An 18,515-nucleotide genomic window follows, 5' to 3' on the forward strand; every position below is an offset into this window, starting at 1 on the left:
ATACTGAATCCAAAACAATTTGGATTTAGACATGGAAGATAATGTACAACAAGCTTGATCTGCTTCTACTTGAGACTAATAGAAATAATACAAGAAAGGGATGGATTGGTGGAGTGTGCTTTTCTAGATCTACAAAAAGCATTTGATAAAGTACCACACAAAAAATTAATAAGAAAAATAGAATCAATATGTGGCATCAAAAAAAATTATTAAAATGGATGGGAGACTTCTTGACTGGCAGGAAAATGAGGGTAGCATAATTAGAGACAAATACTCAACCTGGGAAGAAATAATAAGTGGTGTCCCACAAGGTTCAGTATTGGCTCCAATCATGTTTGCCATATATATAAATGACATAGATGAAGGTGTGGAATGTTATATGAACTTTGTGCAAATGATGCAAAAATACTAAAGAAAGTAATTACAGAGGAAGATTGTGAATCACTACAGATAGACCTACATAAAATCTGGAAATGGAGTCAAAAGTGGGAAGTGAACCTTAACATCAAGAAGTGTAGTATAATAAAGTTTGGAAAAAGTAAAAATAGAATATCGAGAAATTATAAAATTAGTGAAGAAGTAAAAAAAAAAATGAGTTCAGAAAGGGACCTAGGAGTAATAATCAGCAAAGACATGTGAAAAATCAAGTATCTATGGTCATAGTAATGATCATTTTTTGACTGAGAAGAGAACCCTCATCTTCACAGTGGCTGACAACAGTCCTCTGGCCCTCCCACAGATCTCTCTGGGAAGAAACTTTGGAATGTCTATATTGTATTGGTGTGTGACTATTTCTGTCATTGGCTGAAAGAAGTAGATGGGTAGCAGTTGTCAACTTTACATGTAAAGGTATAAGAATTACAGGTGAAGTTGACAGAGAGATATCCTAAGTCCAGTCCTGGGACCAACTGTCAGGCCCTGAAGACTGTAATTCCTGATAGAGGTGAGAGAGTTGATAGGTTTTGAAAATGGGTGGTGCTGCTGTCCATCTCGCAGTATCACCACAAGTACTTGCCATTAGTTCCTCTAGGATCATGTGATAGTGAATGAAGGAGTGGATGTGGAGGTGAATTAAAGAGTAATTAAAAGAAATGAGATGGAAAGAGTTAGAAGAAAAACGTATTTGGGGATGAATGTAAAGAGAAGGTTGTATGAAGGAATGCAGACCTGGGATATTTTCTGTTGACATATGTGGTATATTGCCAATGCCAAAGAATTAAACAAAACATTTGAGAGTTCCAAGACAGTGGTCTAAATTTAATAAAAAAAAAATCCAAAAAGTGTTGGAATGTTGTGAGTTTTGGTCAATCTTGTAAATCAGCATCATGAAATTATGACAGAAATAAACATCTGTTCAACTCACCTTTTATGCCACATGGAAAATGAATCAAATATAAATCAACATAAGAGACCCGCAGCCAATCAAGTGACTTCTGCAGAATTCGAGATACATCTTCTTCACGATTACTAATAAATGGAAGCTGCAACAAGGAGAAAAAAAATTAATATATACTCCAAAACCATACACATAATGATAAACAACATGTGCTTATCAGTGAATTAATACAGCTCTCTAAACTTTCCAGTAAATGGTGTCTGTCAGATAAGGTAGATCAAGGAATGCTCAGGTGGTTTGGACAAGTAGAAAGAGGAAGGAAAGACTTGCAATAAGTCAAACAAGGAAGAGAACTTAAAAGATAAGGGTGAATGGAGGAAGACTGCAAATGGGTGAAGAAATGTCATCATAAAATGAAGTGGTTGGGGTAAACCAGCTAGAGAAACATTGTGTCTCACTGCATTAATTTTGACCTAAGCTGTATGGTGTGGGAATGAGATGACCCTTCATTCATGAGGTCCAAAGATGGGTTTGGATGGGTGTGGGGCAAATGTGGGGTGGATCTGTGCTTTAACTTGCCCACCTCCCTTATATGGGCAGAAAAGGCCCTTTGGTATGTATACTGGTATTACAATTAAATAGATACAATTAGGTAATTCCAATAGCAGGATTAATCATCATTCAAGCACATATCAAGAAAAATATGTAGTTTCATTTTTATTTTGCAACAGGATACAGATATAAAAATCTATATACCAAGGGCTTTTTCCCCCTTACCAGTGAGGTAGCAAAAGTCAAAAGGCATATACCCACTCCTTTCCATTTCATCACCACCCATTCCACTCCTTTCCACCACCCTTTCTTCCCTCTCATCTTAGCTCCTCATGGATGATGGGTCATCCCTGTATCCCACCCACTGCCCTGGGTCAGAAGCAATGCAGCAAGACACAGCACATCCACAGCAAGGCTGCTTCACTTAATCAGTGACCTCCCATGCCTCTCCAACTCCTCATGCAGAAAAATAGAAGATGGGGAGAAATCCCTTCAGGCTGCATCAAAATATAATTCACACATAACCACTCCCTAACACCCCATTCCCCACCCACTCCCTTCCTTGCATCATAGTATTATCTATACACAGCCATTCTCCCTTCACCCTTATCTCCTGTCTTCTCCCTTCCTTGCTTAACAGACATCACCCTCTTGCTCAGCGCCCCTTTTACCCAATCCATCCGTCTCATTCTTGGTTGTCCCCTCCTGTTCACACCATCCACCTCTTACCTGCTACACCTCTTTTACTTATCTTTCATCACTCATTCTTTCCATATGTCCAAATCATCCTAATACTATTTCATCAACCCTATCCCCCATCTCATATTCCACCCACTTTCCTCTTAAACTTCTCAGTTCTCACTCTATCCAACCTTGTAACCCCTACCATACTTCTCAGACATTTTGTTACAAACAGGCTAGTTCATGTCAATGAACCAATCACTCCCCAAGGTAATGCAAATATTCCGCCAAGAGTTAAGAAAGAAGTTCTTCCTACTCACCTAGATTTGTAAGTCCTTAACATGTAAGAGATTTTGATATCACATATTTTTGTATTCAGGGTCTCACATCTTTTTAAGGGGGAAGGAAGAAGTGTTATGTATTTGCTATCTTTGATATTCATGCATGGCTATTCAATCCATTACACATAGGATCAAATAATAAGCTCACAATGGGATTGATATGGCTATTCACTCCATTACACATAGGATCAAATAATAAGGTCACAATGGGATTGATTTGTTATGTACATAACTGAATTTCTTTCATTGACCATGTAAGGTAAATGAGAATACTTAATCAAAATAACAATCAGGACAACATTTCATCCCAGAGAGACCTATGGAAGGACTTGAGGACTGCTGTCTGCTGTTGTGCCAATGTGAATTTCCTTTCAGAGAAACTTGGAACATGAACAGCCCTTTATCCACAATGAGCTAAGATGAGAGGGAAACAAATAGGTGATGGATTGGGGTGGGATGGGTGGGGAGGAGTATATCCTTTGACCAGCCAACAATTAGATATTCAAGAAGATTTAGATAAATTACAGCAATGGTCTGAAAAGTGGCTAATGAAATTTAACACAAGTAAATGCAAAGTAATGCACATAGGTAAAAATAACAGTAAGTACGATTACAAGTTATTTGGAAATTCGTTAACAAAAGTGGAAAGTGAAAAAGATCTCGGCGTAATTATCAGTAACGACCTCAAATCATCCAAGTAGTGTATTTCAGCCTCTAAGAAAGCAAATAAGGTTCTAGGACTCATTGCGCGATCTTTTGATTTCAAAAGTCCATCACTCATTAACAAGCTATATAAATCGTTAGTTCATCCACATTTGGAATATGCTGTTTCCGTATGGTCACCGAATCTCATTAAAGACATTGACAGACTGGAAAAAGTACAACGGCAAGCCACAAAACTGATTCCAAATATCAAAAATAAATCATAAGAAAATCAACTAAAACATATGAATCTGTTTTCCCTAAAAAAGCGTAGACTCAGAGGTGACTTGATACAGGTCTTTAAAATTCTAAAGGGAATTGACAACATCAAAAGTGACCAAATTTCACATTGAATGAGAATCAGACAAGAAACAATGGTCTCAAACTGTCCGGAAATAGATTCAATTTGGAAGTAGGTAGAAACAACTTTGCCAACTGTGTAGTTAATGAATGGAATAAACTTCCTGCACAGGTAGTGCAATGTAGTTAAGTTCAAAGCTTTAAGAATCATTTAGATAAACACCTAAGCAAGATGCTGTAATGATTATAATTTATTTCATATCATTTGTTTTTGTTTTGTTATCATTTGTCTGTCTGATTTTCATTTATTATTAGTTATATGTTTAATTTATTATTATTTACTATTTACCTGTTTGTTTATTATTCAACTATACCTATGCATTTATTTATGTATTTTATTTGTTATTTACATTATAGTTTTTATTTATTATTTTATTATTATTATGATTTTTTTCGCATCCGACCTAGATATGGACCAAAAGGTCTCCTGTTGGCATGCTCCGCCTTTGTAATCCTTTGTAACTATGACTAAATAAAGAAAAATTCTATTATCTGACATCTTTCTGAATAATATCCATAAATTATGATACCATGTTGTCCAGGAATAATATCTCCCACAATATGGATGAACAGTTTGGAGAATCTTCTTGACTATTAAGGCATTCTAATTAATTAACCCTTTTACTGCTGAAAACAGATACATACACCAACAATTTTAATACTGTTAACAGTAGAAAATAGATTTACCACACAATAATCTTAAAACTCATGCTACAAGAATCATATAACCCCTCCCATGACTTCCAAATAATGTTAGGTCATTGTAAAGAACAGTAAATACACCATGAATATGTGTAATGATCTAGTAAGTTTATTCAGAATAGCAGTAAATGTATTCAGACTAGCAGTATTTTTTACAGTTGATTATCTACAATAGACCATTTTTTACATATTTTCTTTATTTTTCAACATATATTATTCTATCAAATATCTTTACAGAACTTTTTCCTTTGTTTTTATTAACATTATAGGAATGACCCTGAAATCTAAAGTGAAAGGATTAACTTACCTTTGTCGTAATGAAGAGATCTTCTCTCTTCAATCTGCCACTTTTAAACCATTCTGATAAAACTTCACCTATTCCCTCTTCATTTACATACTCAAATGCAGCATCAATGTGACGGTATCCACACTCCAATGCTGCATTGAGGGCCACACGAAGGTCATCATCTTTTGCCTAAGTTACAAATAATAATATCAGACTGGATAACATAAGTGAATGAAAATAACATAAACAGATGGTCTTGAAATATACAATCATAAACAGACTGATATTCTAGTGACATCTATTACTGTAAAATGCATGTCAATTAACAAGTTATTTCTTATCAAATATTGATAACAAAAAGTGAAAGCACATTTTTATCTTGACTCTATATAGGAAAAAATACAAAAAGAGGGTGTCCCTAGCCCCCTTGATTCTATTTATATACTGAAGACTCCTTCCCCTCCACAAACACAGACTACCCATTACACAAAAGCTTCAGGACCTGATGGGATCTCAAACTGGATACTTAAAGAATGTAGGGAACAACTAGTAGACAAGATTCACAGTCTTATTATACATGTTCACCGAAAGAAGGCATTGTGCCACTTGATTGGAAAAGGGCAAATGTGGTGGCAATTCACAAAGGTGAAAATAAGGAGACACCACTAAATAGGCCAGTATGATCAGCACAACAGTGAAATTATGTGAAAAGGTTCTGGAAGATTGATGGACCAAATATCTTGAAGAGACAAATATTCTGACAGACAGTCAGTTTGGCTTCAAATTGATATGCTGCAAGAGAGAGAAGGATGGGTGGAATGTGTGTACCTTAACCTTGAGAAGGCATTTGATAAAGTACTTCACAGTCAACCTATGTGGAAATTGGAGAGCACAAGGGAGGACTGAGAGGCAAACTACTAGAATGGATGAAAGATTTTTTTGAAGGAAAAATACATGAGGACAATGGTAGAGGATAAGATATCAAGATGGAAAGATGTAACAAGCGGAGTTCCAAAAGGTTCAGTGCTTGCACCAATAATGTATCTCATCTATGTCAATGATATGATGGACACAACAACAAGCTATGCTAAAATGTTTGCAGCTAATACAAAAATCATGCGAAGAGTGAAAATGAGGACTGCAGACTATTGCAATAAGATCTAGATACTATTTTGGCATGGAGCCAAGAATGGGAAATGAAGTTCAATACCAAAAAATCCGAAGTACTGGAATTGGGCAATAGTAGCATCATCCTTAAACTGTGGCATCATCCTTAAACTATTTCCTGGCAAGTGAACCCAAAAGAAGAGAAAGATTTGGGGATGTTACAAAAAACAACCTGTCACTTGACAGACATATCAGCAGGATTGTGTAAGACATATAAACTACTGCAGATCAAAGCAAGTGATTTTCCTACCCAATATCATGTGATGTCATACTGGTTTTTTTTTTTTTTTTTTTTTTTTTTTAGGAACTGTGGATCACTAATGAAATGAACATCGCTACAATTTCCTGACTTCCAGTGACTTTTCATCAACAAAATCTATAAAACATATATCTACCATCACATCATATTACATCGGATAACATGGTTTTCTTTCAAAATATATACAGTTACAAGTAATTGAAAAATACTCCACTGAAAGTCAATGTCAGATGTTTGTGCCACGTGTCCCAAAATCCCTGGACAGTGGAAAGAGGAGGAGCTGGTTGTGGGGCATGAGGATTCTCGTGAACTTGGAACTTGGCGAAGGGAAATAGTTGTAGTTGGGAGCCAAAGTACAGGAAATTTGGGACGCCGGCCAGGACCACGCACGTTCCCTTCAATCCGAGTGTGTAATTTCGATTTCGATAGACCAGAGAAACGTTTCTCAGAGGGGAGCAAACTCATGTTAAATTACAGCCCTAGGCAATTTAACAGAACATACTGCACTGATATTCATAAGTTTTGTCTTCAATATTAAGAACTTTTACAGTAATTCATTTACCAACTAACTGGGCAAGATATACGTTTGTATTTAGTTGAACAGGATGTTGATATTCGTGGGTCCATGTGCCGTGAAGGAGGCGGCGGGAACTATGCCTGTCCTTAGTCGATGGCACTGAACACGTGGTCGGGGAGAGGAATCGCGTCAGATCATTTTCTTTCCCCTATCTCCTGCTTTATACATTAACTAAAAGTTTTTGTTCCTGAGTCCGAATTGAATCACTGAAATGAGTTTGGCTTGATACTGGACTCTTAATAAAGAGGTCCAGTGCACTTTTTTTCGGTGATAATTTTTCTAATCACTAAATTTCGAGAGGAATGCAACGCAACATCTGGACAGGAGTTGAAGCATTTCCAATAGTCTTATGAGGTAGTTACTAGCTACGAAAGAGGGATATATGATCCTAATTAAATCTAGACAAGTGGCAAGCGCGCAGGTGGGGGGGGGGATTAATAAGCGAAACAATTGCGAAACAAAATCAAATGGTAATACATAGGTAAAATATACCAATCCTAATCATAAAGTACAAAGACACACATGTTATATGGTGAACTAGCAAAACTGAGAAGTTGAGACATTTCAATCTTAATATTATAACATCTGTAATGCCTTCGATCCTGAGCATACGAAGGGACATCTTGGAAGAAGGGGGGGGAGGAAATTCCTGAGTAAATAGGAGATAAACTCGAGAAGGCACTAACTAGTGCTAAAATCGCACAACAGTTGCTGGAGAGAAGGGGAGGGAAAATATCAAGAAGTAGTTATTAGAGACCTTAAGACTTCCAGCGGTTCCATAGAGCGAGAGAAAAGTGACAGCCGAAGGGATTGAAAAGAGACGAAAGAAAATGGGATTCAGGCAGTGTGTCAGTGATTCCATAAAGCAAAAGAAAGTGATAACCGAAAGGCTTGAAAAGAGACGAAAGAAGATGGGAAGTAATGGGCAGTGTGTCATAACGCTAAGTTATGACACCGTGTTTCAATGCGTTTGAGTATGTGGATTTCCACGTTTCTGAAACCTTTTACTGACATGTTTATACATATGTACACACACGCATGTATGTATATATATCACCGCATGAAAAAATACTCCTGTAACTTGAACGTAAATTGTGTGTTTAGGCTAGATTATGTTATGTTTGGTCAAATTGGGTGTGAGGTTAATTTTTGTTCGGTTAAAGTTAGGTATGGTTTGGTTAAATTAGATGATATTATATTACGTTACAGGTGTTGTTTGGTCGCTACGAGAGGTTAGGTTGTTAAATCAGATTAGACTGCACTAAATTACTATTCTAGAATGTTGTTTAAAATATATAATGATTTGGAATACGTTCGAAAAACGCGTCATAATGTCAGGATATGCGGATCTTTTCCATCTTACGGCATGCAGAATTTTTCACCAAATTTTCGCCAGTAATACAGATTTTAGTGGAGAAATGAAAGGAAGTTCAAAAAATGGAAATTTAATGCACACTAGTTTGCGAAGCGCAATTACGTGCTAGGCGACTCCTTGGCGAAGTTGGGAACTTGGGAGTTGCGCGGCATTATGTAAAGAGACCGTGGTGAGGGTGGATGACAAATATAACTTGCAGGGGTTGTTTTCAAAGACCTAACCTAACCTAATCCAACCAGCGGAGCGCACGCCAACATAGAAATAAAAAACATTGCGGTACTCACCGTCAGATGCTAGACTCATCTCTGAATTGATGTGGCGGAAACGAAATAGAAATGATGATTTGAAAAAATATTATTTGGCATATCCCAGTTCCAATGAATATTGTCATCTGCATTGCGTCGCGTAAACTAGTGCGTATTAAATTTCCTTATTTCAACTTCCTTTCATTTCTCCACAAAATAAACGTTAATTCGTATTCAGCATTAAAATCTGTAATACTGGCGAAAATTTGGTGAAAAAAAATTTGCATGCCGTAAAATGGAAAAGACCTGGATATCCAACAAGTATTATCCAGATTTTTCCAATAACATGCATTTCTTGTACTTTCGAATTTGGAAGTCGAGCGAAAAATACGAGTGGCGAATTTTCTGCTGGAATTCGCCACAGGACCCAAACACAGCGGCAATACTATATCATTTCCCGCCTATTTTCACGCCATCCTTAGGTAGCTTATGATCAAAGACTATATAGGAAAGACGGGAAAGCACACGGAGAACCGCATCGTCCACATACATTTAACTGAGCGGCTCTCTCACTAGATGGCGTGTACGCCAATCACCAGTTTTAACTGCATCGTCTGTTTGTTTACAATTAAGCGGGACATTCAATCATGGAGTGTGGGCGGAACTATCACCCATGTGTGGTGTGCAAAAAGAAAAAAATGCCTTTCCCCATCTAATACTTCAAGTTTTTCCTAAAGATAGAGAAAGGTAAGAGATTCAACATACACAATACATGGAAACTTTAACAGAAAATGGAGGAATAAAATAGAACATAGTTAAAATCTTTATCTTTATGCCAGACTCAGTGCAGTGTCACTTAGCTTGGAAATGAAAATTATAGATGAATACCTTACAAATATCTAGAAATATGAATTGATCATGTCAAATTCATACCATATCTTTATGGCAGTCCCAGGCAGGCACAGCAACTTTGATATAGTTATGTCATGTTCTTAGCTTATGTGGTAAATTTATAAACTTTTATCTTAATTTTGAATAAATGGCCAAATACACAGCAAAAAAAAAAAGTGGAATCGCATGTATGTTTCTTTATTTTTTTTTTTTTTTTTGGTAGGTTGTGACTGCTTCTTTAGTAGTTTTAAAATTTAACGGTTTTTGTTGAATGATTTCTCTGTGTTATGCTTGCTCTTTTACGGTCTCACTAAACGTCGACCAACGCTGACCAAACCCAAATAATGACGGCTTTTGCTCAAATGCATAATTTTATATAGAAATTAGCATGTGGTTGCATTATTTGACAAATTTTCTTTTTAAATGTGTGATTTTCATGTAATTTGATCAAAGAGAAGTTAGTTTTTATCGTCTGCAAAGTTACCTAAGTCGACCAACGCCGACCAAACCCAAACAATGACGGCTTTTGCTCAAATGCATAATTTTATATAAAAATTAGCATATGGTTACATTATTTGACCTATTTTTCTTTAAGATGTGTGATTTTCATTCAATTTGATCAAAAACAATTTTACGCATTTATCCTCTGCAAAATTACCAACCACAGCTACGAATGCCGTCCAACTCACTAATAGCCGACCAACGCCGAACAAGGACGGTTTATAATCAAATGCACGATTTTGTATAAAAAAAAAAAAAACTAGCATATGGTTGCATTATTTGACTTATTTTCTTTAAAATGTGTGATTTCCATGTCATTTGATCAAAGAAATTACGTTTTTATCCTCTGCAAAATTACCAACCGCAGCTACGAATGCCGTCCGACTCACTCATAGGTGACCAAATCTCAAACAAGGACGGTTTTTGCTCAAATGCATAATTTCATATAAAAAAACTAGCATATGGTTGCTTTATTTTACCTATTTACTCTAAAATGTGTGATTTCCATGTAATTTGATCAAAGAAGTTATGTTTTTATCCTCTGCAAAATTATTTTATGTATGATTGCAAATCTTGTTTGTTTGATTTTGTGACATTTCTTGCATGTTCATCCTTTTATTTTTGTCTATGTTTTTTTTTACAATACAGTACCTGTCTTGCTACATATATATATATTTTTGTTTGTTTGCTTTTGGGATTTTCCTTTGTTCTGTTAACATTTTTTGCTTTATTTTTGCTTAATATGCATGTTATGTTTGCTTCTTTGTTTATTCTTGTTTTCATATTGTTTTTGATTACTGATTTTCCAATGTTTTCGTTTGGTATTCAATATCTGATTGCATGTTTTGGTTGCCTGATGTATGGTTCATTTTTGAAGTTGAATAATGTTATTTCTTTTAGTTTGTTTGGTATATGTTCTTTACAAGACAGTATTGCTTTGTTGCAAATAAAAGAATCTCATGTATACCAAACTTTTACTATCCTTGTTTGTATAATTTGTCTACAGATACTTGAATAAGTATACAAAGTTCAAACATAAGCACAAGCACAAACAAGAAAAACATGATATTACAGAAAATAATAAGATAAAATATAAACTAAAATAACCTTTTGAATTTTAACTCTTTACTCAATTTCAAATATTTAGTAATGAATGATGCATTGTGCAGAAGTATTTTACCAACTTTTGATTTTATAAATATGATCATGTGTGTAAAGCCTATATTAAATAGTCTTGTTTGCATGCAAAAGTCATAAAAATTACTACTCATTATTTTATAAAGAGAAAGTAAAACTTTTTTCGAGATGTTGATCATTTTAGCGAAAGGATCAGTTTTAAAATTTCCATAAACACTATATATAATACAAGTTAAGTATGATTTGAAAGCCGCGCTACGCCACTTCCGATTTATAGTTTGCGGCTCTGTCGATAGATGGCGCGCATTCACGCTGGATGGATGACGTTTTCTTATTAGTAAAAAGATAGAAAGCTTTCCCATCTTTCCTATATAGTCTTTGGCTTATGATACGCCGTCGCAGTTCTGCGATATCCCATCACAAAGCTACGGGCTGTATATATTATATACGATGTTTCGTGAGTAGAAAAACAATCGCATTAAACAAAAATAGACATGAGGGAATAGGGTGACATAATAATTACCACACCATATGACCTCGGCCTTAAAGTCATCTGATATTTGTTTACCACTTATCGAAGATGAGGAATTTTAGACCCTCTCAGCGACTGAAGTGTCAGTACAACTTCAAATTACCTGAAATGTCCCCAGGCCGATGATTGGCATTTTCTGGCCATTGAAAAATTCTACACAAGGAATTTTCGCCGTCATTATTCAACACCACCTGTCAGACAACTGCAATTCAGTACTACTGCACCTAAGTATGTTGGAAGGACTTCTAGTAAACATGATAGCCACTCCACTGAGTCCCTCACAGGGTTGCCAGATTCTGAACACATTATCATCGTACAGGGCAGTGGCCACTCTAAAATATCATATATCTCATGAGTTGCCTCCGAAAATTTCCAAGATATGCCAAAATATCCCAAGGTTTACAAATATTGTAAATTAATGCTACTGAAACCTTGATTCTGGTATATTCCTTACATCAATATTCAACTTATGAAGAACTATTGCAACAATACTGGAAGAGGTTCTTCATCACTGGGAGCCTAGTCATCATCGGGATGCGAGTTGCCATTCTCTCTGCTTCCTGATAGCTTACCCTGCTGATGTAGCGCTGGTGGCACTCTCCATTTCACCTCGGATCTGCTGCAGTCTCTGTCGAGACAGCCATTTATAACATCTTTTATTAATGACGTCGATGCCTCCCACTGATTGCAAGTTGTTTCCTATTGTGTAATTGCTTGCTCAGCTAGAAGTCGGTTTGCAACAGTTGACACATGAAGGCTGTTTGTTCGTTCGTTTAGATTTGATAATGTTGAGAAAATACTCTCTCATCGTATGCAGACGACTGGTGTAGAACCAGCAGACAGAACATGAAGCAGAATTTCTGGCGGTTATGGCCATCTTTCACCGTCCGCAGTTCATGCCAGAAATTAGCTGCCGAGTCACTCATATTTTTCAGTGATTCCTTGAAATGCAACAAATCTTTCCATTCACACTGTAGGTCGTCTAAGTCTTCTTTAATCAGTGTAGGAAACTTGACCGCCAATTTCACAACAGAGTGTAAGTTTCATCGGAGAGTGCTTCTTTGGGGATCAACAACTCGCAGCGTGGCCAGAATACTGTCCCTCTTTCGCATTTGAGAACAAATGTCAACCAAAAACTTCTGGCAGTCAAGACGAAATATTTTTTCCAGCTTCTAGAGGTTCATTAATAAGCATGGCCTCTCATCTGCCACCAATTTCAATACAGTGTATCATCAACTTTCTTGTGTATTGCATGATTACGGCGATCAATGCTGCTAAGCCCTTGTGACTGAAGTACTTCTTTTTCTCACAAACATTGCTAAAATGCTTCTATATTCATCAGGTATTGTAGAATACAGAGTTGAAAGTCGAAAGTACTGTGACTGGAATTCAATATTCATTTTGTTTACTTTCCGAAGAATATAGCTGAGGAAGAGCAAGATATGTGCTTTGTTCCTGGAGTTGTCATCGTTTTGTATATCTTGGCTGCTCCATCTACTTTATCTGGTCAGCAATCGAGTCTGTGACAACTTTAACATTTTATGCTTAGGAGTCTGGGCAACATCTTGGATCATCTGAAAAGGTGTTAACGATTGCTGCTACGAGCAAAATAACCGTAAGCATCCTTCTAAAAAGATTCAAGCCATGAAGGCAAGGTATTGCTGGCTTGACTAGCACACGAGGCAAATGAATGACACACACTTCCTAAAATAAAAACAGATGGGATTTCATGTTTAAGGTAAGCCTGAAATCCTTTAGGTGCTCCTAACATTGTGGAGCAGTTGTCACTAGCAAAACCTATTATATTTTGTAGGGGTATACCCTTACTTTTCAGTAACTCCTTTACTGATCTAAACAGTCCTTCAGCACTCGCATCATCAACTTGAACTACACCTAAAAGTGCGTCAGTAACTTTACACTTTTGTTCATCATAAAACCTAACCATCACTGCAAGGACTTGTGATACAGAAACATCTATACATTTATCTATGATTAAATAAAACTTATTTTCTTTGCAATTTTTTGCAACTGAGGCACTTTCTTCTTATGCAATTCCATCCTGTAATATGTAAGAAGATTTAGTTGTTGTTGTTGTTTTCGTACCTTGAAGAATTTCACAATCAGAATAGGACGAAGGTCCAATTACATTTAATAAAATAAAGAAAATCCTTTAAAATACTCATATCTTTGCATCATCATCTTCCGTTGCATTTTTTTTTTTTAATCTAAATTTTATCAAACTTTTCGTGCAAGTTTCCAAGATTTGCTAATATGGTGAAGCGCCGCTGGTCAAAACCAGACTGGCCGTCACACAACTCGAGCTAGGCCTATATACTCGCTGTAGTTGGGAAGCGTAGTTAGCAAGACGTCTCGGCCAGCCCAGCCAGCAGTCAATCAGAAACTCGGGAGAGTTTCCAGGGGACCGTCGCTGAGCCTCCAGCCTCCTTTAAAAGGACGGCGTCTTGCCGAGACAACCGGCCACATCTCCAAGCACCAGTTCTCTCCAAGCAGCAGTCCTCTCCAAGCAGAAGTATTATCCAAGCTTCAAGTGGCCCTTCGCTCTCAGTCTACAACATTTGAAGAGGCCCTCATTCACACTCTACGAGCCTAATGTTCATTAAAACCCGAATGCCTTAGTGTTATTGTGAGTTTCATTCCCCTGGCTTGTCCGAACCTGACCACACTAATAATTTTATTTGCTATGGCTTACGATCTAAATTTTATTTTCACCGGTCGCGACCCATTTCTCATGTACTGACTTAACCTAAACATATAATCGATCTGATCTATTACATCTTCGGAGCCGCACCTCGATGGAAAACTACACCAGCAGCATACTACTCAAACATCTACCACAACTTACCACCCAAACCACACAAAACATCTATAGAGGAATATGTGTAGTGGCATGGGAGAATGCTTCAAGCATTTTTCCCCTTCTAACGCCAGATTTTTTTTTTTTTTTTTTATTAATAAGTATTAAAACTGATATATCTACGTAGAACACCACTGTGAGCCAGTTGGAATTGGGGAGGGGGTTTCTATGCAAATATATGAGATATAAGGGCGACTTTTTTTCCGTTCTCCCGTAGCGCTACTCATATATTCACACCCAGACAACTAATCAAACCCTTCAAGAAAGACCACCAAACTAAATACTACAGCAACAACCTCCACAGAGAAAACTCTCCCACACCAGACAAGAAACACACTAGCACGACTGCGCTCGGGACATCATCTGTCATTAAGACAATACTATAGGGGTCAGACAATGAGGCTACGAAGAGAGGAGAGGTGACCAGTGAGTCATTTATCTGCAAACCAATGAGCATGCAGCGCTCACGAAATGTACACCGCGGGTACCTCACATACTAGCGGTATAAAAACAGCCCTCGGGCCGCATTTCTTTTATAGCAGAGTGAATAAAGTGACTCTGTTCACCTCTCTTGTCTCCCTTGCATTAGTGTCTGACCCCTATAACTGGTGAACCGGACTGGGCCTCAATCGACCGACTGAAACCGGCCTATCTCGACACCAGTGACACGCCGCCCATTCATTTCTCGAGAGCGGGACGCCCTCTGAAGCTAAAGCAACATTGAGGGAGGATTACTGTACAGCACACACAACAAACAACCACGCGATGTACCGAGAGAAGCAGCGGGAGTCGGAGCATCACCTCACGCACACACAGCAAGCAACCACGGGACATACCGACAGAAGCACTGGGAATCTGAGCATCACCTCACCTTTTCTATCTCTTCGCATTCTGTCAGCCAATGAGAATGCAGCGCTCACAAAATGAACACCGCGAGTAGCTCACCTATCTGCTGCATAGATACAGACCTCGGGCCGCATGTAAGTCAGTTCTAGCATCAGTACAGCGCTCCTAGAGGTCGGACGTCGCTCTCCACTCCAGCTCTCTCGACAAGCGTCCAGCAATCTTCGCCGGCCGGTGGTGGCGAGGAGACTTGTCTCTTTTGCTGCTGCCGGTCTGGCCCAATGCTGACCTCTTCGTTGGCGACGGCAGGCGGGTTTACACCAAAGACAAATACACACAATTCCCAAGTCACGTAATCCTCTGTTCTCAGAGTTGTGCTTGGATGAAAAGAGATAAACATGCACACCTGCTTGCTGGCTTAGCGGAAGCCCACAACTCAACTCTGATTCAGAGCCCTTAACTCTTCGCCGGCTGGTTGCGAGGAATTGGGGTGCCTCTCTTGCCGACCGGCCCGCACCCACGCCCTGGCCTCTTCGCTGACGCTGGCGAGCGGGTTTACATTTCTGACATTTGTACACAATTCCCAAGTCACGTAATTCTCTGCTTTCAGAGTTGTGCTTGGAAGGAGAAAGATAAAACAACACCTGCCCGCCTGCCCCCGCACCGCCATTGGATCCATTCTCCTGACTACACTTCGGACATCGCTCGCTCATCACTCAAGCCCAACATGGGGCTAAACAGGGACGCTTATGACTTAACCTGGGGCTAAACAGGGACGCTTAAGGGATGCTTATGCCTTACCCTGGGGCTAAACAGGGATGCTTATGCCTTAACCTGGGGCTAAACAGGGACGCTTATGCCTTAACCTGGGGCTAATCAGGAACGCACTCTCTACACGTGGGTAGTGAACTCTACTCACTTCCCGTAAGATACACACACACACATCTCTCACAAACATAACCACACCCCACGCACAAACATCTACACGTACTTTTTCTTTGACTAAAATTCACTTACTTTCTAACTTTCTCTTATACTACATCTTATTTCAGTTTACCTCCCACTAAAGATTTTTCCATTTTTCCACCTTTCTCTACTACTACGCCTCCTACCATTTTCTCAACTTTGGTGATTCTAATCCCGGCCGTCGGCGCCGCCGTCCGAGTTCCCTGCCCATTTCTCCTGAGCCACAATTACTAACCGCCCCTAATCGCTCACTCAATCACCCAGTGGCAAAAGCCCTCTTTTATACACTACTATCTTTTCATTTTCTTACAGACATTCTTACCCTCTCACAAAAACCGATCCCGCGCAAGCAGGTGGTCTTACCTAGCAAGTCGCAAGTCACAAGTTCTAGTTAAAACAATGATGCTCTGACTCACTGTTTCTCTCAGTATGTCATGTGGTTGCTTGCTGTGTATGCCTGAGATGAGACCGCATGTAAGTCAGTTTTAGTTAAATCAATGATGCTCTGAATCCCACTGCTTCTCTCAGTCTGTCGTGTGGTTGCTTGTTAATTTTGCTGTACAATGCCAACACAGAATGGACCTAGTCACACACTTAATCTGCCCCAGATACAACCACCACACAGAAGACACCTCAAACTATTATGCCCCACACTAACAATACCTAGACAACAATACAATATCTCTTCTCCAAGTGATTTATGGTACTTATCGGAGGCTGTTACCAGTTTCTTAGAGGCCACAGGTCTTTTACAAGAGAGACCAGGGGTAATAGATTGACTAATCCATTCCATCTGAGTCATTTCCCATAATCATTGTGATAGTTTTCCCTAGTATCTCATGTTCTTCTTTCATGAAGTGATGTGGTCTTCCCACCTGCCAAAAAGTATGACACATCTGGTCTTATCAACTATGTATCTAACACGTGATTCCATTTTTTCAACAATCTTCACTTCTTTTCCTTCTAGCCTAAAAGTTTCTCTCCTCTACTGTTCCATGTTCTCTAAAGTTTACTGTATCCATGTTGACTAGATAACTAGCCTTATACCTGAAACAATTCACTGATCTTATCCTCATTTAATTTTATCCTGGTTTTATTTGTTTTTATGGTATTGAGATGATTAATTCTCTCACTTGTCAAAGTCTCACTTTCCCTTTTAAGTTTATCTGTTTTTTGAGCCAGGCTTGTGGCTTCTTCTTCAAGCTTTCATTCTACGTCATAAAACTTGGACTCATGGGAAGAAAGTAATCCTCTCAATCGCTTCAGTAGGCCTTTTGGTGTTATATTCCAGAGATCTTATTCAACTATCAAAATCTCCTGTATCCTGGTGTAATAATAAAATGAAATATTGTAGAATATTGAATAACAGTTTTATTAAAATATTATTACTAGCTAGACCAAATAATTCAAGCCTATGATATAGAAATAACTTAACCTTTATAAACCTTAAGTATTGCAGATGAGCAAACAAAACAATGACAATATAGACGAATCTGAAAATAATCACTAAAGAACAACAACAAAATTTGGACAGTACTGCCCACCCTCACCCAAAAAAAAAAAAATAGTCTTGTATATCATACTAGAGAAACTTCAATATTTTGAGACATCAAGTATGATGAAACAAATCCAGAATATTCTGTATCCATCAATACAGCTAATGTAAAACTACAATAAAAAAGAAGGTATTCAGGAAAAAACTTTCTTCAAAGGCATAAAGGCATAGATTCTATAAGGCTTTCACCTCAAATGCATGAACTAACACAAAAAATTCACCAAACACTAATCTTCTTCAATCTTTAAAAAAAATGTGTAATTTCCAATCAGTTCTCAGTAGAGTTGAATTTCATTGATCCAGTGCACGACTTTCCTTCCCTAGATGGTCAATACAACCTTTGTATCTCATCTTGGTGACTCAATCCTGCTTGGTAAGAGTGTATGTATAGTGTGGAGTGCATGTGGGATTTTAGAAATGTCATCATGTTTGTGGTTGCGAAAGCAGTCTGAAACCAGAGTAATCAGCTCACCCATGCTGATTAGATGCTGGCACTGAAATGCAACAATGGTTTACTGCACCTATGATATCCACTACTACTGAGAGAGGATGGGAAGCCACGAAGGTGCTACTTGAACAAGTATCTGGCATTTCTGGGACTTGAACTTGCACCTCTGGCATCTAAGGCAGGA

General features: G+C 38.1%; 1 protein-coding gene across 1 annotated transcript in view; it reads right to left on the reverse strand.

Moving 5' to 3' along the window:
* Positions 1-18,515, reverse strand: part of LOC143018667 (uncharacterized) — a 52,695-nt gene that overhangs the window by 12,894 nt on the left and 21,286 nt on the right. Inside the window, exons 9-13 of the mRNA XM_076174255.1 lie at positions 17,912-17,996; positions 12,217-12,272; positions 11,748-11,823; positions 4,982-5,149; positions 1,364-1,481 (exon numbers count right to left, since the gene is read on the reverse strand). Of these exons, the coding sequence (XP_076030370.1) occupies positions 1,364-1,481; positions 4,982-5,149; positions 11,748-11,823; positions 12,217-12,272; positions 17,912-17,996 (503 nt within the window). The remainder of the gene's footprint in view (positions 1-1,363; positions 1,482-4,981; positions 5,150-11,747; positions 11,824-12,216; positions 12,273-17,911; positions 17,997-18,515) is intronic.

This window comes from Oratosquilla oratoria, chromosome 35 (genome assembly GCF_046742065.1).
Source record: "Oratosquilla oratoria isolate Oo_2021 chromosome 35, ASM4674206v1, whole genome shotgun sequence".
Classification (NCBI taxonomy): Eukaryota; Metazoa; Arthropoda; class Malacostraca; order Stomatopoda; family Squillidae; genus Oratosquilla; species Oratosquilla oratoria.